Below are 26,528 nucleotides of genomic sequence, written 5' to 3' on the forward strand. Positions count from 1 at the left end.
TTTTTTTCAAATCCAATGATACTCGATGTTATTTTATTTTAAAAAATGAGAGATTAAGCTATTCTGACAGTCTTTAATACTTTAGGTCTCCATTAATGTTTTCCAGAAGCTTCATTGGAAACTCTAATCCTAATGTGCTGCCACATTAAAAATGTTTTTATGCTTATTGCAGCTAGACTTGAATATTTGACTTTCACTGTGCGTAATGCTATATGGAAATGTGGCAAATTAAAGGAAAACTCAAGACGAAGTGTCTCAGTAGGGTGTTTGGCCATCATGTGCCATTGCCTCTCTGCTCTTTGGCAGTAAATGTCCTGTGGAACTCACTGCTAAAATAAGTCAAGAGACATAAGATATGATTTACATAATTTTTCAAACTTATCAAATCATCAGTGAGCCTTCATACTCTATTTATTGGGCAAACGATGTTTGGGGGGGGGGCAGTAACATCAGGAAAGAAGTGTTTAAGCATGTAATAAAAGTGATCACTGAGAACAATTATTTGCAATGAATCCAAGTAGTTTGATTGTAGTTTGAAGTGAATTCAAACTCAGTAAAATGTTTCCATAGGCATTAAAGACACTTGATCTCCTTAGTGTAGACAGAGGTTGGTTGTTTTTTTTTAAGTTTCTTAGTGATTACTTTAAAATTTAGGAGCATGTGTGACATCAAAAGTAGTTTGATAGTGAATAAATCTAAAACACAGAGAAAACACTTTTTAGTATCTAGCAGATGAATTTTTACCCTGGAACAAATTTATATTATTTATCTTTTCATATTTCCTATGTTCAGATTTTTTTCTTCTATTTTTGCTAAGTTCTTTTTAATTATTATTCTTTAAAGAAGTTCCGCCTTCAAAGAAATGAGAAGACATAGATGTTTACACTCTACATTTGCAGTTTATGCGGATTACGTTGGGGCTTTTAATGTGAAAAACCACACATTACATACACATGGAGCGTGTATACAGCCGTCTACTCCTGTGTTTCAAATGAGGAAATAGGAAGAAGAGTTGAAGTGAACTCTTCACTTCACTTGGCTCCACTGGCCAATCGGGGCGAAGCGGTCTTTCTCCAAGCTGACGTGGGTGGAAGTTATTAGCGCCGACGTCCAGCGTCATCAGTTTACCGGGCTCTACAGGCCTTACGTTCATTCATTAGGAAGAAGCTATAGTCCCAGTGGACCAGTCGCTGACCGTAAGTAACCACTAGTATACATGGCGGGATACCTTAAAGCTCTGACTACAGTGTCGAGGAGTGCCGCCGCTGCGCTGTCGCAAAACCCCGCAGTGGTCTCACCGGCCGCCGTCTGCCAACACAGACTGCAACAGAGGAACTGTAAGTTTACAGTCGACAACATAATGAGTCAAAATGAAGTCATCATAACATTAATGTGGTTACGTGACATACACAGTGTGGCAGAGTCATAAGTTATAGCGTACGACTGGACATGGAAATGATAGAAACAGATGAGAAAGTCGATGTTGCTGTTTGGCAAGTATCCATGGGTGAATCATACAATGTAAGATTCCACGAATAGTGATTCAGAGCTGTTTCATTATTACAAAATGACAAATAAATAAGGTAATAACATAAAGAAAAGCCAGTGTGGTCATGCTGAATAAAATATAAAGAGTTTGTATTCTAACGTGAAAACAATAAAAAGGAAAAAATAATCTGTGTAAGTTTGGTGCCTGCCTGCTTCGCTACTTTAGTCCACATGCTGTCAGGTACAAAAAGGGCTTGACGGGTAATAAATGATATCAGATCACTCTTATAATCCGAAGGTCACTGCCTCAGTGAAATCCAGCTGCCAGGAATGTAAAAATGATATGCAGGTGTCTCAGATGATAAAAGTAAGCCAGTCGGGTCAGAGATATTCAGAGCTCGATGGCTGGCTCCCTGAAAGTGACACGAATTGGAAGACTTGGAGTCAATTAAGAAGTATAATACAAAGCTGTGAATACACTCCTAGCATCGAAATCTATTTTACCTTTTATTTACACAAGTGTGCAAACTTAACCTTTCCCCTGTCCCAGACTCTTACAGCTTTAATACAACAGTAATGTAACTTTAAATTTTTTTAGATGCAACAAAGCGTATCAAAGTGGACCAGCCGGTCGTGGAAATGGATGGTGATGAGATGACTCGCATCATATGGGAGTTCATTAAAGAGAAGGTAAATCAAACACTAGCTGACACTTGACGTGTGAAGGAATCAAAATGTTTCCTCGTAACTCTGCATGTATGCATTTTTGTGGTTTCTGTGCCAAATTATCCTCAGGCAATTAACACATTGACATCTTGCACAGCTCATCCTGCCCAATGTGGATGTTGAGCTGAAGTATTTCGACCTGGGTCTGCCCTACAGAGACCAGACCAATGACCAGGTCACCATAGATTCTGCTCTGGCGACTATGAAATACAACGTGGCCGTCAAATGTGCCACCATCACCCCTGATGAGGCCAGAGTTGAGGGTAACTTAGACTCAGACTTGTTTTAACTTTGTGCAGATTCATTAGAATTAGAGGTATTTGAGTGCATTTTAATTCTAATATATTTACACGAATTAACACCTTGTTGTGCTTCTTCATTTAGATGAAGTGTTTATTATATTTTCTCCTCAGAGTTTAAACTAAAGAAGATGTGGAAGAGTCCCAACGGGACCATCAGGAACATCTTAGGCGGCACAGTTTTCCGTGAGCCAATCCTTTGCAAAAACATTCCCCGTCTTGTTCCTGGATGGACACAACCCATAACAATTGGCAGGCATGCTTTTGGAGATCAGGTAAACAAAAAACAACAAGACAAATGTGCATCTTCTCTTTCTGTCCAAACTGAAAGCAGCACAGACTCACATACCAGCGTCTGACTGTCTCACAGTACAGGGCCACGGACTTTGTCATTAACCAGCCTGGAAAGTTTAAGATTGTTTTTACCCCAGCTGATGGAAGCACAGAGCAGGAGTGGGAGGTGTATGACTTCCCAGCAGGAGGTTGTGGGATGGGAATGTACAACACTGATGAGGTAATAGTAACTTTCTTTATAGGTTTTGTTACATGAGAAAGATAAGATACTTTGGGACACTCTCCTTGTTTTTAATTTAATGTTCTATGATGCTATTGATCATGCAAGTGCTATGCTTTCTTTGCTCAGTCCATCAGTGGATTTGCTCACAGCTGCTTCCAGTATGCCATCCAGAAGAAGTGGCCCCTATACATGAGCACCAAGAACACGATCCTCAAGGCCTACGATGGCCGCTTTAAAGACATCTTCCAGGACATCTTTGAGAAGTAAGATGTACTTTAAAAAGAGAGCAGAGCAGAGGTATCTGAGAAAGCTTCACCTGCTTTGGAGGTTCTTAATTTCACTGAAACCCCCATGTTTCAGCTTGTACCATTCATCAGATTCATCATGGCCATAAGCTGAAATGTGCAGTACATGTCGCTGGGGTAACCAGCTGGGGTAAGACACACAGCAGTAGAGTATTAGACCTGGTGCTGTTTCTGATGCTAGAGGGAAACATTCTTCACTGAGCCATCAAAATGTTTTATTATTGGTTGTTTAACATCGACAAAGCCACTGAATTTCTCTTTGACTTTGTTTTCCTTTAGAAACTACAAGCCACAGTTTGACAAGCTGAAGATCTGGTATGAGCACCGTCTCATTGACGACATGGTGGCCCAGGTCCTGAAGTCCTCTGGAGGATTTGTTTGGGCATGCAAGAATTATGATGGAGATGTCCAGTCAGACATTCTGGCTCAGGGTAAGTAGATTACGGTTGGATAATGAGTATGTTTGCAGAGCTCCCAATGCTGCATTATTTATATGTGATTTTCATGTTTTCGTGATTTCATGCTGATGCGATTTCCTTCTAATGCCATGTTTCTGTTTGTACCAGGCTTTGGTTCTCTGGGTCTCATGACATCAGTGCTTGTGTGTCCCGACGGTAAAACCATCGAGGCTGAGGCTGCCCATGGCACTGTCACCAGGCACTACCGTGAACACCAGAGAGTAAGGGCCACTGAATCAATCTGAAAAGACTCTGAGCTTTGACTATATGTTAGGTTATGGGTCACAGGGAGTTTTAGGGTTTAGAGTTTAAAAGGTAAAAATGTTCAATTTTACTGGAACTAAAATTCAAATTTTCACTCTATTTTCTGTTATTCTTGCAAGCTTCTTATGCTACTGACCTAACATGAAAAGTATTTACACCTGCAGTTTTTTGTTTTTTTTAAATGACCAACGCTAACATTGCTTTACAGGGAAAACCAACCAGTACCAACCCCATTGCTAGCATATTTGCTTGGACCAGAGGGCTGGAGCACAGAGGCAAACTGGATGAGAATCCCAATTTGATAAAGTACACATCTTATTAGTGTCATCTACTCATTTGACATATATAATATATTTATACAGTCTTACATCATTTTAACTGCTGTTGCACTACAAATTCTCTCCAGGTTCTGCCAAACTTTGGAAAAAGTCTGTGTGGAAACGGTGGAAAATGGTATAATGACCAAGGATCTTGCAGGCTGCATCCATGGCTTGGCCAAGTGAGATTATATTTTCATTTCTAATTCATATTGTAGAGGGTTTTTTTTTTTATATTTACACATAAATACACACTTTATAATTTGAACTAATCTCTGCACTGTCTACCCTCTCCATTGTAGCTGCAAGCTAAATGAACACTATGTCAACACGACAGACTTCCTTGATGCCATCAAGACCAACCTCGATAAAGCTCTCGGCAACTGAATAACATTTAGAAGACAATAAGATTTTTGTTAATGTAGCAAAAAAACAGGCAAAAACTGCTTGTAGATTTGTTTAACTAACATTTTACCCTCTTGTTTGTATGAATCTTTGTATCCAGTTTTGAAGCTGCTCCGCAATACGTGCCTTTATTTAAAATCTGTATATTTTTTTTGTTTGCCTTTTCCTATTGCCACATTTGTACAAATTAGTGAATTTTTATAATTAATTATTAATGCTAATATTCATTTGTTATGGACGTTTTAAAGAAGTTTCAGGCTTTCTCATTAAATTAGAGCATATCTTCAGGGAACAGCAAAATTTGGATATCATTACGTTAACGTCACATTGTACTTAATCAGCATGACTATAAAAAGAAATTGTCATTTAATTACACTTCGTGTGTGTGGAGTTGCCTTTTTCTGCTCATTTGTCAGGTTGGTGCTTTTATCCTGGGACAGAAAAAAAACAAACACTTATCAGCACAGACTGTACAGAATCATTTGAGGAAAAGCCACCACATGCATTTCTATTGCACATTTTAATTTCATGCACTTGCTCATATGAGCTCCTGTCCAGCAGTGCATTCATGCGGTGCTGTATGCTCATTTTGTAGCCATCATATGCACCCTGCAGTGCATAATGCTGAGTAGTGTTGTACCAGCAGGGGGCCAAGCCTGATGGGAGTTTTGGCAAAGCTTTTAGCTGTGCTGGCAGCCACGGTGTATGACCAGCAGATGTCGACATGGTCACAGTCATCCAGTCGGTTGCTGTAACGTCTATGCATTATGATAGTGCTTATTATGAATATTTCTTTAAGGAAAAGAAAACTGGGTTAACTGGTTCACTGTTCCAATCTTAAACTGATCATTGGCTAAAGTGCACCTGCAGACCGCATTTTAGTGTTTGTTCCTGTTTGTAATACAGAATAATTGAGGTTTGCTGCAGTGGAAAATTCCATGTCCAATTTCATGTCAGGTACACTGCCAATCACATTACCTGAATTAACCTCCCAGCCATGGTTGTCCTCATTTGTGTTCATCATTGCTCTCTTTTCATCCTGTATAAGAATCTATATGTATCCCTAAGGAAGGAAAGGATTTATCCCAGGCCTGGTTGTTCATCTATAACTGCTAAATTTAAAGAAACATGAGCACTCAGACATACAATAACTTTTTTTGTTGTTCAGTCAAAAATATTTTTGGTATTTAAAGTGTGGTCAGACATTAACAGATCTAAACACTATTCAGAAAATATGGTAGATTCTTGCTCTTTCTGCCCCAATTGTTAAAAGGCAGAAAGAAAGAAAATTAACACAATTCTTGATCAAAGAAAACCCCCAAAACTTAACTTCATCGTCAGCAATAAAAGAGCTATATCTCTGAGCAAAATTGCTCAATCTTGCTCTTATGGAAGTTTAAGGCACCCATGAAGCAGCTGACCAGTCCATAAGCTCTACTGGGAGTTAAAGACTTCAGGTTTAACCCAAAATGTGCTCTCTGGTACCAAGCCAAAAGCATCCATGCAGCAGACCAAGAAAATTAAAATGCTCCATCAATATTCAAATTTGCTTGTTCTTCAGCAACAAATCACAATAATATTGACCCAAAATGTATCGTGTACCAACTTTCGTGGCAATCCAACTAAATGTTGGTATAAGATATAATGGTAAAACAATGTCAAATTAGTTGAGGTCGTACAGGAAAAGTGAGTGTATCACTAAAAGATCATAAGGATTATCCCTCAGATAGTGATGGATTAAAACACCAGTCTTAATCGCTTAAACTAGAGAACCTTTATTAAATAATTCATGGTCAATTTCCATGAGGTCTCAGTTTAATATTTCTCATCTCAAAAAAAGAACTAGTAGACCATTCCTCTGGCTTAGTGTGCATATCAAGGCTGACCTGCATGGCAGGACAGGGGGAGTTATCCATCTTCCCCTAAACAGAATTTCTGAGTGGCAGGACCAGTGTCAGTCCACTTTTAATTCAATCATTTCAAAATCTAAGCAAACACGTCTTCCAAATAATTTATGTTCATCTTTCAAATTCACAGGTTCGTTTTTTTTTTTGTTTGTTTGTTTGTTTTTTTAAATCTCTTGTTTTTCATGCTACTTTCCCCATGATGGGGAAAATATTTCTGAATAAATTGAATTAAAAGTAAAGTGGACCCAGCCCTGGATTTAAGAGTGCTGAAACTACAAACAACAAATAAAAACCCAAACTGCTGATTCTCTGCTCAAACTGCTCATTCTGCAACTCGTATTTGAACTGACAACCATGAAATATCCATTTTAGGTAAACAGCAGTTTAGAAAAAACAAAACAAAACAAGATTGAAAAAGCATAACTGTGTTTAATAATATTGCCTTTATAAGGGGTCGGAAGATTTTATCTTCCATCCCCAGCTCTTCTTCCTTGAGGCAAATGAATTCACTCTTACTGAAGACCGCCTTCACAGAAAAAATTGACAGGTTTCGATGAAAAAGTGCTTTTTGTTCTGTTCACTCAGTAATTCAAAACCTAGAGCAGTATATTCACTACACGGGATAGATTATTAATGTAAAGCTAATCCATGTGAAACAAAAAAGATGGGTAAACACACTGCATGTTGCAGAATCATTTGTACAGTGAGAGGGCTTTACATGCCGGCAGTTTTGTTTTCTGGTTGTAGCCGACATGAGACAGTAGCAACTTTGGTAGTCGGTGCCCTACTAAGATTTAAAAAAAAAAAAAAAAAAAAAAGGCTACAATGTCCTGTGCAAAAAGTACAAATGCACTGAAAGATAGACCTGTCTGAACTTTCAAATGAGGACTAGGCAGTAACGGGCAACTACAATTAGGAGTTGTTAACTAAGAGCATTCAAACCTATGAATATGTAGTGACTATGTATCAAAACTTTGATATACAGTGAGTAAATAGCTGACACTGTGGAAGCTTAGTTGCAAAATGTCTCTTGCTGGCACTTTCAGTCAAAAATATGAGGGTATACATTGGTTGTGAATGACAAAAATGGCAAACAAATTTCTATCACATTAAATGTAACCAATGGCTCTGCAACTGCAACTTTTTTCTTCTTTTTTTTTTCTCTTCAAATAACTGATACATACACACAACATACAGATTTCACTGTCCACCAGTGAGAGTCTGAGTCGGTAAGCGTAGTAATCCCAAAAGAAGAGCTTCACACCGTGTCAACTGTTTCAGTGTCTCGGTTATAAGCAACAGAGTTGAAACGTCTCCTTTGAAGCGCTCCTCCTCCTCCCTGGCCTCCCATCATAGTCCGCCAAGTCTGGCGCTTCTGGAAGGAGGCCAAAACTAAATGAAAACCCCTTTTCCCAGAGTCTCCCAAAGTCTCAACAACAATTCTTTAATTTCCTTCTGCCTTCAAAAACAAAAAAAAGAAGAAGAAAAGAATAAAGTTTTCTGGTCCATCACCACTCAAGGTGTAGTGTAGCTGCTTGTATCCTTTCCAAAATTGTAATACTCCTCCATGTCCTCCATGTTTGCTGTAGTGAGTTTAGTGAGGTTTTGGGAGCCACCATTGTCCAAACTGTCCGGTGCTGTAAAGGTGAAGTTCTGTCCTTCATATTCCCCCTGGCTTTCCATTTCTGGAAGAACTTCTGGAAAATACAAAAAGGCATTGACTGACATTGGCCTGGCAACATATGGAAAGAACATTAAGTACATGGCCTGATGCTCATCCAGCCAACTCCCACCTATTTGAAAAGTGAGATTTTTAGCACTTTTGAGCTAATCTTGGACGGTGTAATGATTTCAACCTTGCAAACGTATTGCATCAGTGAATTAATCTTATGTCTTATCCTCAAAACAAGTAGAAATGTGTCAAATAATACATGTCTACAGCAAAAAGAAGAAAAACAAAATGGGCATAGTGTGAGTTTGACCACTGGATTAGTATGGTGACACCGGTAATGCAGGAATTATACCCAACTGTCATGGTGAAGAGAGAGTTGGGCCAAAAGTTAACTGTTTAGACTGAACCGGTCAGTCCATGTTCTGACCCTCTCCTATGGTCATGATCTGGCTGATGACCAAATAAAGTTGCAAATACATGCGGCCATAACGAGCTTCCCTAACCTTAGAGACAGAATGTGGAGGAAGTATTAAATGAGCCACTGGAGGTTTCTTGGTCTCATCCAACTGGGAAGAGATCCCAGGGTAGACCCAGAACTCAGTGGAGAAATTATATACCTCATTTGGCTTGGGAACGACTCAGGACCCGCCGAGAGGAACTGGAAAGTGTTGCTAGGGAGAAGGACATTTAAAATGCCTGCTTAACCTGCTGCCCCCATGAGCTGACTTTGTATAAATGGAAGATTAATAGGTGGTTGGACAGATGGATAGAATGCATAAAGCTCACTTCCAGCTCCATATTTCTACTTCTTCTTTGGATTCATAGTTTAAAATAATCCTCATTTATCTTATACTGGGCTTTGGTGTCCCCCTGCATTTGAAACGAGGGTTTTTAGATCTTCTTGCTTTTAGGCAACTTTCCTCTGACTTGTGGCCTGATGCAAACAGAAGGTCTGAACAGGAAGTGTGTGGGACTTAAGTGCTCACAGCCACAGCTGTGTGCCTGAGATGACCATTTTAGGGATATCTGCTCTCACTGACACAGATTCAAGAGTAGGAAAAAGACTGTTTGGAACAGCACTGGGAGCTGTACGAAGCCTGAGCTTTGGCTCATATGGGATTACTTGTACATGCACTGATGTCATCATCTGAACCTTCTGCAAACATCCACTTTTGAAACAGTATAAAACACCTGGCTAATGTGCTTATCTGTCCAATATTAGCTGCAAAAATAACTGTAAAAAGGTGCAACATTTTTGTTGTTCTATGATATATGAAAGTTTGGCCATTTCTAATATAAGGATGCATTTACTGTGAAAGAGATGGATATGACAGAAAGTAAGGTTGATATTAATGTTTAAAAAAGTGAGCCTAACCTTGTCCTTCAGGTGAGACATCCATGCCGTGTTTGACCTTCATGTGCCTGCTGAGGTTTCCTTTCAGGTTGAACTTACTGGTGCAGTAAGGACACTTGAAGGGCTTACTGCCAGCATGGAGGTGCATGTGACCCAGAAGGTTATACATTCGGTTGAAAGACTTGCCACAAACCTGGAAAAAAATATTTTAAAAACCCCCCACTAATTTAGGTGCACCGATATAAACAGAAAAAAAATACATACCAGATGTGATAAAAGCATCCTGCCTGGCGATAGTGGCCTCTCGTGTCTGGGATTTTCTTCTCATTTAATTTTAGAAAACGTACTGATATCAGGTTATAAGACGCTTATGAGATGCTTTCTAGGAGCACTCTCTTCTCCCCCATAATCCTATTACGTTAAATTAAATCGATAGAAACTAAAAATGCATCATCACAACTAATTTCACGCCAGTTAATTAAACAGCCCTGCACACTCTGCTATCAGTCTGGAGTTAAAATACACACCTTGCATTTGAATGGCTTCACGGGCAGGTGGACGATCATGTGGGTCTTGAGGGTCTGTTTCTGGATGAAGCTCTTGAAGCAAACGTGACACTGGAAGGGTCTGACACTGTTGTGGATGAGCATATGCCTCTTCAGGTTGGCAGACAGGGTGAACTCTCGGGAACACACGTCACACTTGTGGCCTTTCATTCCCTGCAGAGTGCAAAGAGAAGACAAAGGTCCATCAGTCAAATACAGCAATGGCTGTTCTGTTTGCTTCCAAGAGTGTGAGACGTTGGCAGATTTACTGATTAATTTGAACGTGTGGGGTCTAAAACCGCACTGCTCTTCCAAGTCACCCAAACCTGAGCACGCAGACACATATTTTTAGATTCAGTATGAGTTTCACATTCCAGGCTATCTTTAAATCGGCATTGTGCCTAAATTTCCTTACATTTTTTACCAAAGGAAAGAAAAATTACTGAGCAGTCAGCATATTTTTTAACACTTTTAATATCAGCTAAAGACAAAAAAAAGGTTAATGTGGCTGAGACAGAACCTATCATGCTCCTATGCTATTCCAGCTTAATAATCTTATTCTTGGACTATAATAAAATAGATTTGCATGTGTCACAATACAAAACTATTTAAATTTATCCCATGCTGGACTTTGGTGCTGATAGCCAGCGTCTGAAACAAGCCGCTTCTTCCGATTTGCTGGCCCTTGTAAACAGAAGGGTCACAGAGGAGGTGGGCGGGGCTTTGGTGCTCACAGACAGAGCTGTGTGCTTAAGATGACCTAACTAAAGGTATCGGCTCTCACCGATACAGATCCAAGAGTATCTGTCTGAAACAACATTTAGCCTGAGTTTGACTCACAAGGATTACCTGTGCATACGCTGACCTCATGCAAACATCCACTTAAGTAAAAATATATAAAAGAGCTGAATTAATAAGCTCTACTATAACTAAATTATACAACTTCAGCTACAAAAACAACAGCAAGTGTATGGCACTCATGTAAAACAGGGTGGCTAAAGAGTCATCATCCTGCATACAATGTCAGGGCAATATTTTAATCCTGCCTGCAAGTTATTGCTCATTCCTCCAACCATATCAAAATCTATGGCAGCCATTTTAGGTGTACCAAAGGAGATCACTAGAATACAGGAAAAAGGCCCTTTGTATCATCTTTATTCAGCTGCTGTAACGTTCTCAAACACATGCAGTGGGTCACAGGAGCAGACAACTGTCATCTAAGGCCTTGAGGCCTGTCTCAATGAATGTGCTGCTGCCTCCTGCACTCCACTCTGCAGTCAGTGTTAGTAGACAAAACCTGCGACTGAATGAGCGGATTCAAGGCTATTGCGAGGAACAAATATGTATTACGGGACACTAGTGGGTCGAGAGACAGTGTTTGTATAAGCAGACAAATCTGGCAGACTGTCCGTCCGCCCACTGTCTGCACAGCAAATGGGTTGAGATGCCGTTATCCACCAGGGGGAGCAGTGAACAGACAACCAGCTCAAACACAAGCCACAAAAGAGAATATTCTCTCTCCACTGAGAACATTCACTGCTCTCATCACTTCCAGTTTGATGATGAACGTGGCTTTGGAGTTTTGTTCCCCCAGTAGAAAGCACATTTGAGCCCATCCCTAGCAACACAGCATTTTCATTTGTCACTGTGTGGGATTTCTATCTGTCAGCTATCTTCTATTCCTTCACCCATTAGCATGACTAAAAGTTGGGGCGGAAAAAAAAGTCTTCTTCAAAAGGAAACTGATTTTAGAATAAACCAAGAATGATCACAAATACAGGCAAAAGGCAATCCGAAGCATCCTCATCTCTCTCTTCCTCACCTGTGTGAAAGTGTGGGAAACAGCAAGGGTTGAAAAGCGTGACAAGGAGATTGAAGATCTTTGCAAAAATGCAACATTTGCCAGATAATTCTACTATGCTTCTAATTTCCTTTGATTTTTCATCATTTTGATTAAGTACTGTGTCTCTAACTGCTGATGAAGCCTTTGCAAAGATTTCTCAGCATTTGCACAGGGAATATGGCATCAACAAAAACATATTTTACATGAGAATTGATACTATTTGTTTAATAACTCAGACTTGGTTTTGTTGCCATTAAAAAAATTATTCAAGGCTAGAAACTCAATATTCTTTTTGTTTCTATGACCCACCTGGAGCTTATTCTATTCACTGGGCAATCAACTACTTAAAGTGACTCAATATAAGAAAGAAAAATACATTTCCTCATCATGACTTGTTGGCACTACATTAATAAAAATTTCAAATGAATGGAGAAAAAAAAACAAAAAAACAAAAAAACAAAAAAAAAAAAACACACAGAAAAGTCTAACATTACCCTGTTGATGGAATAGTCTTTTTTCCTGCATTTATCCAATTCATGGTTGCAGGTGGGGGCTCGAGCCTCTACCAGCTGTTATTCTTTATATGCATACTAAATCCAGGTGCTAAATTCCTTATATTAGACTGAGATACGTTGATTCTATTTTGACCTTAAAAAAAATCATACGTTTTTGTAACAACATGAATCTGACAAAGACAACAAAGGATGCCAGATAGGTGGATGCTCGTATCTGTTAACTACACCCAAGGCTTAAGGTGAATTATATATGAACTGCAGATGCAAATTATCTTTTTTTTGTTCGTTTGCTTTGACTCTCTATTAAAAAAAGAGAACCAAAGCATTCAATATTTTTGTACAAGCCAAAAGAAAAAAATACTGATCTCCAGGTAACGTTTACAGCATGTGTGCAACTTGAGCAGTCAGATACCTTATGGGTGAGCGAGTGCTGACGTAGGTGGTGAAGTTGCACAAACTCCAGGCCACACTGGGAGCAGGTGTAAGGCCTCGGGCTCTGGTGCTTCAGGAGGTGGTTCTGCAGCTGGCTACGGTAGGCGAAAGACTTATTACACTCGGTGCACTGGAAGGTGTGGGGGCCCTGGTGGCTGGTCTGGTGGCGTTTGAGGTGAGCATAGGTGGGGAACTCCATGCCACATTGTGAGCACACATGGCAGCGGCCTCGTTCGTGCTTCACCTCGTGCGCTCGCAGTTCGCTGGGATAGGCGAAGCCACGGCGGCAGAAGCGGCAGCTGTAGGGCTTTACGTCGGTGTGTTGCAGCATGTGTCGCTTCAGGTGACTGGTCTGGGTGAAGCCCTTCTTGCAGACTGTGCACTTGTGAGGCCGCGTACCTTGGTGGGTTAGCAGATGGGTTTGGAGGTGACTCGGCTGCTTGAAAAGCTTTCCGCAATGTGGACAGGCATGCGGTTTGATGCCGTTGTGGCCAAGGATGTGTGTGACCAGGTTATACTTAGAGGTGTAGGATTTATCACACATGCGACACTTCCAGCGTTTCAAACCGTCTCCCACGTCTACGCAGTAAGATTCATCAATCTGGATGTTGATATCTAGCCGGTCTACTCTTCGGCCACCGTGTCTACGTGGAGGTTGGGGGTGTGGAGGCTGGGGATGCTGCCCTGCTGCACTCCCGTCTGTCCACATCATACTCTGGCTGCTGTCTTCATACTCGCCCCCCATTCCCATCTCTGTAGAATCGTAGCTTCCCACTTCACTGGTCTGGAAGTAGCTGCTGATAGCTTCCTCCTGCTGTGTGGGTTTCATCATTGTGTTCCCCTGGTGTTCTACCTCTTCTTCATCCTCTCTACCACCTCGACCGTGACCCCCCATCGGGCGCTGGCCCTGCAGTCCTCTGTGGCCCTGCTCCGGTCCCCTGTGGGCCACCTGGGGGGAGGAGGGTGGACATGTGTGTTGGCTTGCTGCTGGTTTGTAGCTTCCCGCTCACATTCTGCACAGTTCTTGTTGGTGCCTCTCAGGGTGGCTGGATCTACTTGAACTAGACCACCTCTGGGAGCCATATTGTTCAGCATGTGGACACAGGAGGACATTCCAGAGTTCATCCCTTCCCCTTTCACGTGGGAAGAGGACATGTCACCGGCTTGAAGGCCATGACGATCAGGGACCACCATTTTCCCATCCGGATGTTGAGGCGGCCCCTGCTGCCACCTCCGCTGGCTGCAGCTTGGTTGCATCTGGCCGTCTTCTCCCAAGTTTTCTCCAAGATAATCTCCGTTGGCGCCGATAAGTTGGTCTGCGTACTCGTAGTCAACTCCGTCTACTGGGGGTGCAGGGGACTCTTTTGGTTCACCAGTGTAGAAGCCATTTGGTGCAATGGTAGCTCCGAACACTTCATTCTGGGAGATGAGACCTAGCACGGCGGCCTGGGCCAAGGACAGCACAACTACTGGATCTGTCTGTGTGCCTATGTCCACCAGCCTGGCCATTACCTTGGGCTCACATCTACCCAGGCGCCGGCTCGCCTCCTCCTGGAACAGGAAAGAGACAAACCGTTTGTAAAGAGATCAGAATTTAAATGTTTTTTATTGCCAAGTGTTATAGAGGGGGAACAAAAATCAAACTCAGTGTAAATATTTATAAAGGCAGGAAGTTATGTTTTCAATGTGAACTACTCTGCACCATCCTCCACTCCATTAAAAATGAGCTACTGAAAAAAAAAAGGTGGTGAGACTCATCTGATCAGATTCTTTGAGCTTATTGCTGACAGAGAGGGGAAAAAAGTAAGAGAACAATTTTGATTTTCAGGAGCTGTTTATTACATCACTAGAAAGGATGCGCAAAAGCAGACAACATTTCCTCCCACTGAGACAAATCTATTCCCAAATCACTCTTCCTAGTACAAGTAGTCAACCTGAATGAACAGTGTCCAAAAACAAACCTTCAGATCTGGAGAGACAGGAACTATGAAAGACAGCATCCTAATCCAACGTGCTAACCATGCATGATGTGTGTGTGCGCGTGTGTGTGTGGTGGGGGATTAGATGGCCTACTGATCTCCACACAAACACACACATTCAAGTGCAAGAGAGAATGAAAACTGAGCAAGATTAAGAAATGAAAAAAAAAGAATGGAAAAGCACGAGAGAAGACAAAAACACTGGAGAGCAGAGAGAGAACAGGAGAAGCAGAGACAGAGATGGAGGGAGGGAGAGAAGCAGGAAAAAGAGTGAGCGAGTGAGAGCTTAGAGCATGCAAGAGTCTAGTGAAAGGGAGGAGGGAGAGAAAAAAAGAAAAAAAAAAGGAGAAAATGTAAGGTAAAGGGAGAGTGAAGGAGAGATAAGGAGAAGGGGGGGTGGGCAGGAGGGAAGGAGGAAGGCTGAGAGAGACACACACATAAGAGAGGGAGGGGGAGGAGGAGAGGGCTGAGTGAAAGAGTGAGAGGGTGAGTGTGAGGCAGCAGGCAAAAGAGAGCAAGAGGAAGAAAGAAAAAGAAAGACATGTAGAGACAGAGGGAAAGGGAGGGAGGGAGAGGCAGTGAGCAACCAGGAGACAGAAGGAGAAAGGAAAATGCCAAAATGAAAGCCAGACACTCAATGAAAGATAAAAACAAAAAGTGAAGAAGACAAAAAGATGACACCGAAGAAGAGTTTAGGAAAAAAAAGCTCAAACAGAGATGGTGATAAGTTAATGCAAGTGGCAGCTCTTCATTTAGAATAACAAGACTCCACAGAAAGGAACTTTGCAAACAAAAGAAAACCAGATATAATCAAAGCATCTCTGAAGGCAGTTTTCTATCTGTATTATTTCAGCTTTGCTGGGATCAAACCCACATTGCCCACCACCTCAGCAAACTACCACTTAACATGCTACGAGCGAGAGCCCGTGAACTCACCACGCTCCTCCTGCTGTGAGGTTTCAGGTGCTTCAAGGATCTCATTCTTCAGTGCTAGTGTTGAGTGAGAATAGGCTATGTTTGCCTCCTATTTATACGTGAGGGATGTGAGGAGGCGGGGCTAACGCTACCCTCCGCCTCCTTCTCTTTCGTCTTCAGCACAGTTTCGGTAGAGAGTCTGGTCGCACCAGCGCAAACACAGAGCAGACACTAAACAAACCAAATATTCTTGCAGCCAAATGAGCACGTGTGGCCACTAGGTTTAAAAAACACACACATACACAGGCGCAGCATTTATGCACAAGGTTCCTTGACAGTCCAGTAATCAATAGGTTAAGTCACCTCAAAGTCACAAGACGCACACACCAACAACAAAAACAAAATCAGCATCATATCTGTCTGAAATTATGGCTCCGCCAAAGCAGCTCGCCCTCCTTTCTTCTTTCTGTGTGTGTCATTCTTCATCTTTGTTTCTGCACATCCCTGTCTGTCTCTCTTCCTGTATCTGCTGCTGAGTTCTTCTCTGTGTTTCATCCATGCATCCCTGCGCCTTCCCCTCTGTATCTTTTCACTCTCTCATTGATCAAGTGAGGTTTACGAGTACGGGAAAGTGTTGGAAGATTGTTTCGTGCACACTCTCGGATGCGAGCATGTTACATGAGAGAGGAGAAAGAAGAGAGACGGTGAGAAAAAGAAAGAGATGGAAGGTGACTGACAAGGAGATGAGCAAATGGATGGGGGGGGAGGAGGAGAGACTGAAAGGAAAGAATACTCAAGGAAAAGAGAGGGGAGGGGGGAGACAGAAAGAGAGAGAGAAAAAGAAAAGAGACGGGGGGGATGGGAGCAGAATGCGGTAAAAGAAAAAGAAGCAATGAACGAAGGAGGGAAAGAAAAAGATAAATTGCAAGTAAAAGAATAGCACGGAGATATTATTCTGCTTGAAATGATGCATCAAACAGTCCCATGGATCACACACACGCACACACACAAAATGAGCTGCTGATTGATGCCTGAGGAAACGTCAAAGTTCAAGTGTGAAGAACTTTCATCTCTTTTCACGTCATCTGACGACCACCGCACCTCCAGTGAAATGGGATGCGTGGAGAGATCAGATAGATGTTGAGCGGCGAGACGGTGGCCTCACGGTCCACAAAGGTCATGCATATCCTGCCGATGATGAAAGCGAGACAACGCGAAAGCTGCAAATTATGGAGCGAAATGAGAAAAAGGGCGACAGACATATAAAAACCTACATTCAACATAGTGTCTTGTATGCACTTTGCAGGAAATACTTTGTACTGGTGTATTAGTCCACAAAGACTGAGGATTCAAAAAACCATAAGTGTTATTATCAACCAATCTGTTATTTTACCGATTCATGTACTGGGCTAAAACAGTGGACCTAAGGTACCAACCTCACTGTTTTTGTCAATCAAACTCTGATCACAGACACAAACGGGTCTGTCAATCACTTAATCATTTTTCCAAGAATTTATTTAAATTTTAAAATATGCAAAATTCTCCTGAGTGAGTCAGTGGATGCTGCCAAAAATAAATCAACAGATGACTGTAATTGTAGACACTGGAAGACATTATTAATGAGTGTTTGAGCCAAAGCAGTGTTTGCTCTAAAACATACTGTGGGCACACAACATTCATTTCCATAAAAAGTGACACTCTTTCCTTCAATCAGATCAATCGCACATCACCCCCCTGTTGCAGAACACATCTACAGAGACGATCTGAGTTCACTCCAAGTACAGCTAGTGTGTTTTCTATGAAAACCAAAAGGGTTACCCTTTCTCATGCCTGTAGTTTAGCTTGGATATAAATTCTGATGCCTGACCAATACTGGATTTTTTGGTTCAGATAATGATTGAACTATCAGCCAACACTATTTACAGCACAGATCCATCCTGCCCTGCATCAACAGTTCAGGCCAGGTGATGTGAAGGTGTGGGGGATATTTTTTGATACACTTTGGGCCCCTTATTACTAACGATCATCATTTAAACCTTATTAGGGAGTAGTGTTACCATGTCCATCCCTTTATGACCACCACACATCTTCTGATGGCTGTTTCCAGCAGGATAACATGACGTGTCACAAAGATCAAATCATCTCAAAATATCTCAAACTTGTTTCTTGAATATGAGAATATGTTCACTGTACTTAAATGGTCTCCACAGTTACCAGATCTCAATCCAACAGAGCACCTTTGGGATGTGGTGGAATGGGAGATTGCTGTCATGGATGTGCAGCAGACAAATCTGCAGCAATTGTGTGACACTATGATGTCAGTTTGGACCAAAATCTCTGAGGAATGTTTCCAGCACCATGTTGAATTATGGCAGTTCTGACAGTAAAACCTGGTACTATCAAGCTGTACCTAATGAAGTGGCTGGCTAGTGTATATACTGTATAATAGGCCAATATCAGCTGATAATATCAGGGGACCAAAATATCAGTCAGGCTCTAATGAAGACACAAATATGCAAAATTTAAAAAAAAAAAAAAAAAAAAAAAAAAAACCCAACATATTAGGTTTGATTAATTTATTAACTGATTAGGCAATCAAGACGATATTAATCAGAAACAAGACTACATCCAAAATGTTCCTGATAAAAATCAGTATATTTTGGTTCTCTGCAAAATGTCACCTTGGACTCTAAAGGAACTGGGAACAAATCTCCCCACAATTTTCTGTAATTTAACAAATTCAACACTTCTGTGATTACCGGTACTCAAGAACATAAAAGTCCACAAGAAATAGTTACAGACGATCCATCATTTCCCATATTTTTGTTTCCCTTATCCCTTGTTTGAGTAGACTACAAAAGTTATATTGTGTGGATATACTTCAAGTATGTTTATGCTTTTTCATATGCTACCATAATAAGCTGATTTAATACTATTCATGCCCTACCTTAAGTTCAATTTCTGTTTTAGAATAATCTTAAATTTCAATGAGCAGGTATTACGATGCCTCTACTTTGAGCCTCACTGATTTTCATGCTTTTATTTACCAAATAAAACTGTCCAAAAATAGTTAACTTTCCCTTTGGTCACGCTACAGCACACTTCCTGTCAGTCATGCAAGTCAAGCACAGAGCATCATGACATATAGTCTAGTCTTTATGTAAAATTTTGCATACTTTTTCCGCAGTAAAAATTAATACAAGATTGTGTTGCTCATTTAAACTTAACAGTTACTTTAAAATTGCTTGACTTTGAATTTACATATGCAAAGAAAAGTATTAGAGATACATTTTTCTATGAAGAACAAACTAAATGGATGATTTCTGAATGCAATTTTACAAAATGCAGAGGGGTGTGACTTCTGCTTCAGCTAGAACTCCTACTCTCTTGGGCCCTGTTCAGAGTTCAAGCATTTAAAAGCAAGATGGTCAGAGGCAGGGAGACTTGCTTAAGAAGAAATTGTGACCTGAAATAATAAGAAACCAAACCATGAAGCCAAATAAGCTTACAAATGAAAAAGGATGCAGTACATATACAACACAAAGGTATGTAGATTTGGAAATGCCAAAACACTTGAGGAAGAGTTACAGAGTCTGCATCTTCCAACATCTTTTGCAAGCTGTATTCTCAAGAACGAATGAATGCTTTTTTTCCTGTTCAGCAACAGTCGCAGTTTCCTAAAGATAAAATCAAACGGCAGCAGGAAGTGAAATCTGACCAAATGTGGCTTCTCCCATGTATCCTGCCAGGTGTCTGTCTCAACTGCATCCAGACTTGATGTGGATCTGGCTATATTCACATAAAAGACACAAAGGTGGGACAGAGCCAAACATGGACTGGACAGATCTCTCTGCCTTTGACCTACAGAGCCTGTCAGAGAGCCACTGAAGAGCCACGGCTGTATTTGCTAGCAGTGATCTCAATTCCACATTGCTGCTGCAAATCTGTGAACCCACACGTTTTGATTTTAAGTTAGAGCATTTTAATGCATCTTAACTACGATGATATGATACTTTGGCAAATGTACTTATAACAGTGCTGTCAAATCAGTTAATACTGGTAGCTACACTAGATACAGCTGTGGTCTTACTAAAGCAATGTGTATTTAAACCGTTACCTTTCCTACCGTAAAAACTAATAGTGATTTTCATCAATATTTTGACAATCTTATACATTGATTTATCTCATTAATTAAAAAAAAACACAAAAAACAGAGAGAGAGAACCAAACACCCAGTAAGAAGGAAACTGATGCGGTTGTTGACTGATTTGAGCCACGAGCTGTAATGTCATAGCAGATTTTAGTGAACTTGAAGTATCATGCTCATCATCTGACTCCAACAACCTTAATAACTATAGGGCCATTTCCAGCCTTTCATCCATTTCCTAAGTTTTGGAAAGCATAGAGGCATCACATCTTCAGACCCACCCAAGCCATTTCAATTGCATTCTAGACATAGCATTTGAAGCAGCTTGTTAAAAACACTACTGATCTCCTCAGACCAGAAACCTGCTTTCTTACTACCCTCCTCCTCTTTGACCTCAGTGCCACTTTTTACATTTCGCATTCCAATATTGGCCAACAACTGGTCAATATTGGAATCAAGGAGACTTTCTGACATAAAAAGTTTGTTCAAGGCAAGACTTAAAAAAAAATAAGGCTTTTCATCAGCCTCTGTCACACATGGTATCCCTCAGGTATCTGTCTGTGCAAATTATGAATTTATCTTCTTTAGCTTGAAAATATTTTCCCCATCTCACAATGCAGTTTAATTTTTATGCTGACAACACACAGCTTTCTATTTCTGCAAAACCCAACATCTCTCTTACCCCTTCTATCCTCACCATGACCTACAGGCCATCACCGTTGGGAAAATAATCAATCAGCTCAAACTAGACATCAATAAAAGTGAAATGATCCTAAATTGATCAAAAGTCTATTTTTTGTTGTTTCTATAGGTGGTTTTTAAGTCCACATGTTTGCTAAAAGTGTCAAAAGTCTTGGAAAAATCTTGGACAATACTCTTTCTCTCAGGTTCAGCCTTTTCCCTCTCCAATAATGTCTCAGGTTCAGCCTTCTTCCACCTATGTAACTTTTCTAAACTAAACTTGTTTCTTTCTCAACTCAGCACACAAGTTCTGGTTCACGCCTTGGTCACCTTTCATTTGGATTATTCCCTCTATGCCATTCTCTCTGGTCTCCCCAAAGAATTGCCTAATTGGCTCCAAATGGTACATAACTCTGCAGCAAGAATCATCAACTGCACCAAGTCCACCGATCACATTACACATAATCTCACCCAGCTTCATTGGCTCCCCATTCGCCAATGCATCCAATACAAGATTCTTCTCCTGACTTTCAAAGTGCTTAATGACTTGACAACCCCAGCGTCTCTCAGACCTTCTTCATCCTCACACTCCTTCATATACTCAGCTCAGCCACTCCACTGACTGTTCCATGTAGGGCTGTTCGATATAACGATATATATCGGATGACGATAGAAAAACGTCTATCGTTTCATTTTACGCTATCGTTTGTTTCGTGGTGTCGCAAAATAAACTGTTTACGGCAATATTTTTTCATCATTTTGATGGTCACTGTAGTGGCTATATTAATTTCTTAAAGTTCTCTCTTTCTCTTATATTTAATATAACCACACTACAGACGGACAAGCGCTTGTTTTTTATGCGTTTTCGTTAGCAACAACGACGGTAAAACCACGGCGTGTCCGCTTGTTTATTTTCCACATAAACCTTTCACAATAAAGCTCAAGATCCTGTTGAGGCTTTTCAAAATAAAACGAGTCACGTGAAAGATGCAGAGTATTAACGGATGAGAAGCAAAAAAGAGCCGCCAGGTGCTAAAAAATAAACCTTAGACTCAAACGTTAGAACAGACTTTTCCCCGCAGCACGCTGTGTAATAAATACTCACAAAGAAAACGGTGGCCGTTACAACTTACGTCTAAAAATGTATAGTTCCATGCATTAGTTAAAACACTCGACTCCAGGTACACGACGCCCAGCTGGAAACACTTCACGCAAGTCGAGATGCCCGAGATTCACAGAATTTATAGGAAATGTTACATTTTTGTAATTTATATCGTTATATCGACGATAGATGTCTTAATATCGGGATATGAGATTTTGGTCATATCGCACAGCCCTAGTTCCATGTATCAGACTTAACACCACGGGTGCCAGAAGCTTTCGCTGAGGTTCGCCTCGTCTTTGGAACACAGCATCGCTTCACCTCTATCAGCTGGACTCTGACAGTTTCAATCGCAGAACACTTACCTGTTCAGATCAGCATATCAACTATAATCATGTTTGTTTGTTTTTTAATGTTTTACACTCAGGATTTTAAATTTCTGCTAATATTACTTTTGTTGTTAATTTCATGCTGTAAGGTGACCTTGAGTGTATTGAAAGGTGCCAAAAAAATTATTGTTACTACTACTACTACTAAGTGCACCATCTGAGAGGTTATGTAAACAGGATTGTTGTTAGAAAGCATATTAAAAAAATGTTCAAACACAGGTTTTATTCTGATGATTTAGCCAGGTCAGATTCATACTCCTCCTCTAAACTTTGACAAACACTACATGTCATTCATGTCCAAAAAGAGAACCGGTGCAGACTAAAATAGCTTCTACGTACTCAAATATATCCTCCTCCTATATAAACAAAAACAGATCAGTTGTCCCTTACATGCAATAAAACCACAGCAAACCATCAATGGCTGCAGCTCCCAGCTGTCCTGAAGGAGCACATCATCTCATGAGGCCATCCTAAACCTGATAGGTGAGGAAAGCACCTGGTTAATCTAGTTTACATTCCCTCGAGGACGATGACTGGCAATTGGGGTTGTTTTGGAGCCTAGCAAGTTAGCCACTTGTTGAATGTTACCAAAGAGAAGCAACCACTACCATGTTTGGGGTAAACATGGTAGATTTGGGCCAGGTCATTACAGGAAGCAGACGAAGAGGAGTACGGTAAATGGCACCACAGATGGACGAGTGAAATAAGAAGATAATGTGCAAAATGTGTGTGACTGGGAAGGGGAGTATTGTGTTCAAGGTGCAGGTTTTATTCTAGAAATATAATTGTTCTCCTGCCTAATGGGTTTGTTCTTTCTGTGATAGAAAAAAAAATGTTTTTTTTATAAAGTTTGTATCATAAATGTCATGAAGTGTGGTAAACAACAAAAGAGAAAGAACATGGAGGAAAAAGAGAGAGGGAGAGAGGGAAATGGCAGAGGACAAAATGGGGGCGTAATAGAGGAAGCAGAGAGAGAGAAAGAGAGAACAGATGATTGCATGGAATGAAAGAGGGATTGAAGGGGGAGGGAGGGGAGGAGATAAAGAGAACAGGGACGGGAGGGGAGTGAGTGAGTGAGTGAAATGGTGGAGTGAGAGAGGGGAGAGAGAGAAAATGAGAGGCACTAGTGGGGGAGGGGAGGATGTAGAGGGAGAGGAAGAGAGGCAAGAGAAAGAGAGGGAGAGACAGAAGAGCGAGACAGAGGAAAGATAGGGGGGAGAGAGAGAGAGAGAGAGAGAGATGGGGCAGGGAGCAACGTGAGAGCGAGAAAGAGTGAGAGAGGGAGGGGCACTGTGCAACGTGAGAGAGGAAGAGAGAAAGAAAGAGAGGCAAAAAGGAGAGGGAGGGGTAAAGTATGATGGAAACCCAGAGCGAGAGAAGAAAAGAGAGAGAGAGAGAGAGAGAGAGAGAGAGAGAGAGAGAGACAAGGAGGGAGGGAGAATGAAAGAGAGAGAGAGGAGGAAAGAGGAACAGAAATAGGGGGAGGGGAAGAGAGCTGGAAAGAGAAAAACAGAAAAGAGGTAGAAAAAAAAAAAAAAACAGGGAGCGAGTGAGGGAGAAAGAGCACAAAACCCATCTCACTCTGTTTTGTGGTTTCACAAACATGGCTGCAGCAAAAGAAGAAGAAAAAGAATGGTATGTTGGTGTTCACAAGGCCACACAAACACACACAGTAACACAATATTCTGACAGCAGTTATCACCTGTGTTAATCACTGTGGGGTAAAAACAGCTCCATCCAGGTATGCCGTGTTGTGTTCACAGCCCTTACTAAAAAGGTCTTTACGCAGTACTGCAGAGCGGTATACCAGTTGTACTCAAATCCATGATATACATTTACCGTTATATCAGTGAGTGGATTAAATAGAGCACTGTGAAGGGTACTGAAAGGAACCTGTACGAATTGCACATAATTCTAATCATATGATACAAAAACAAAATACAACACAACAACAATTACATCTCAAGTGACTGGCTAGACATGTAGCATGACGGTGTGCTAACAGCTGAGAGGGGCTCTGCTGCCGCTTTCAATAACACTAAAGAACAGATGAAGAAAAGAGCAGAGATAAAAAATAACTTATGACCAAGACAAGAAATGTTTTTTATGGTTAAAAAAAAAGACACATTTGACCTCATTTACCTGAGATCAAAACTCGCCCATATTGACAGGGAACCAGGTGAGGAACAGACCACATAGGCTTATAACTGCACTTTTCCTGATAACAGTAATCTGTGTCCAAAAATCTGGTTCAAATTGAGTTTGTTACAAAGCTACACTTCACAGCTCTCCTGTGGACACACTAACAAGCGTTTAGTCAACACATAAGGAAACAAAGTGGCTTTATGGATGGATGGGAGTGTCATAGCCAACCTAAAGCCTCGTGACAGACTGGCGACCTGTCTGTGGCGTAACCTACCTTGTACCCCATGACAGCATGTAGCGTCATAGGGACCGGATCTATAGCCAAATTCTTGTCACCACGAGTGGACTGCTTATTGCTTTGATTGTATGCATAGGTGTAGTGATGCCCAAATGCACTGAAACGACTGTCACAGTTATGAGAATGCAAAGTTTGGGGAGGAGTGTATTTAAATGAATAATACATGATTTTCAAATATTTGTGGCAGGCAATTTACTGCTAAATGCACCATATTTAATAAGAAGCATGCCTTATTTTGTGCCTGATGTAGCTGTGAAAGTTGCTGCCAGGAGTGTTAATTTATTTGGAATGGGGGTGGGGGTATCAGAACGAGAGCATAATTGACATGGATGGATTGCTCAATGCTGTGAGAGAAGTGCTACAGCTGGCTCTGTTCTATAGCTTCCCCCCACCTAAAATGTAAAGCCACATATTTTACTGGTTTTCAGTAATGCAGTTTGGGGTTTTTTGGATGAAGGAAAAGCAGAGCTGAACTAAACTTAAAACGGGGGTCATGACAGAAGATTCGTACAAGCAGCCAACTTATGTTTATTCAACAGGTGGAAAACTCAAACTGATTTTCATATTTGAAGGAAAATGGTACACAAGTAAATCTATAACTGATGTTCAGCCCAGCAGATGGCAGAATTCAAAAGTCACATGCTATTTTTACCAACAATTAAGGGAGAGGGAAGGATTCAAAGTCAAAGAGAGAGGGGGCAACTTATCCATTCTTTCTGTGGGTTAGAGACAAAGAAGGTAGTAGCGCTGTGTGACAATATTTAGTAAATGATGGTCAGACACACAAGCTGTGCAGAGTGAGGTCTTCCTTACCTGTTCCCATGTTCTGTCTAACAATTATAGCTAAATAATGCATGTAAACCACTGAGGTTCATGGTCTCAGAAACCACCACCAACTCAAACAGGCGTGGGTTTTTTTTAGGTTTCATTTCCTTTTTATGACAACATTAAAATGTTACATTTCCTATATTGTCCTAAAAGAAAAATAATGTAAACCTAAAAAAGGTTCACTTTTGCCAAAATGACAATAGTAAGTAAGTAAGTAAACTTTATTTATTAAGCGCTTTTCGCAGATAGACAATCACAAAGCGCTGTACATAAATAATAATAATAATAATAATAATAATAGTGATATACTATGAAACTGACTTACGAAATAATGCAAAGAAAATATATTTTTTTAAAAATGCTGCAAATGTTTGTTCAATTGAAGAAAAAAAAGAAGAAAAGAAAAATAGAAAAATAAAATCACCAAAAGTGTAGATCACATTAAAACTGTGCATCATGTCTAACCTGAGAGAATTATGAACCTGTAATTTTTGCATTACATTCTTCAGCACAAGTGTTTTTCCAGGAATAATAATTACTATGTGTGAACAACATAAACTGAAGGTACACCGAGTATGAATGTGTGTTTGACTATCTTTTTGTTGTTTGTGTATTTTTGTCTGCACGAGGAAGTGTAGGAAAATAAAGCAGAACTTTTAGAACAAGAGGAATCTGAACTATCTGTTTGGATTTGGTTATGTAACCATAAGTAATAATAGTCTGACCTAACCATTTTTTTTTTTTTTTTTTTTTTTAAATCGTAGCACGTAAACACTATAAAATCAACATGGCAGCCACGATCAGACAGCGACCAAGGCAGCTGGTCTGGTGTGGACAATCACATAAATAATAAAAACAACAAAAAACTTAACAGAGAAGTACCGAGTTATTTTGTAGGAGAAATTTTAAAATGAGTAACATACCACAAAAAGTGTCACTGGTATCAGTATCAGTTCAAAAATAAAAAGGTTCCAAAATCTAGGTTTTTCACAATAGT

The 26,528-nt window shown here is 40.6% G+C and overlaps 2 protein-coding genes across 2 annotated transcripts; one reads left to right on the forward strand and one right to left on the reverse strand.

Annotated features, from left to right (window-relative positions):
• The first annotated feature begins 1,049 nt into the window (after positions 1–1,049).
• On the forward strand, positions 1,050–5,154 carry LOC100702411 (isocitrate dehydrogenase [NADP], mitochondrial). Its single transcript, XM_003437628.5, has 11 exons — positions 1,050–1,337; positions 2,087–2,178; positions 2,312–2,477; positions 2,628–2,788; positions 2,884–3,027; positions 3,157–3,293; positions 3,615–3,766; positions 3,902–4,014; positions 4,266–4,363; positions 4,464–4,556; positions 4,677–5,154. The coding sequence occupies exons 1-11, from the start codon at positions 1,217–1,219 to the stop codon at positions 4,759–4,761; spliced, it is 1,362 nt and encodes a 453-aa protein (XP_003437676.1). The 5' UTR covers positions 1,050–1,216; the 3' UTR covers positions 4,762–5,154.
• A 1,384-nt stretch (positions 5,155–6,538) lies between these two features.
• On the reverse strand, positions 6,539–16,064 carry znf710b (zinc finger protein 710b). Its single transcript, XM_005447580.4, is given in 6 exon segments — positions 6,539–8,383; positions 9,734–9,905; positions 10,240–10,431; positions 13,028–13,966; positions 13,969–14,598; positions 15,963–16,064. Coding segments are annotated over 6 exon segments (2,160 nt in total). The 5' UTR covers positions 16,008–16,064; the 3' UTR covers positions 6,539–8,201.
• Positions 16,065–26,528: the final 10,464 nt, after the last annotated feature.

The sequence above is a fragment of the Oreochromis niloticus genome, linkage group LG1 (genome assembly GCF_001858045.2).
Source record: "Oreochromis niloticus isolate F11D_XX linkage group LG1, O_niloticus_UMD_NMBU, whole genome shotgun sequence".
Lineage (NCBI taxonomy): Eukaryota > Metazoa > Chordata > Actinopteri > Cichliformes > Cichlidae > Oreochromis > Oreochromis niloticus.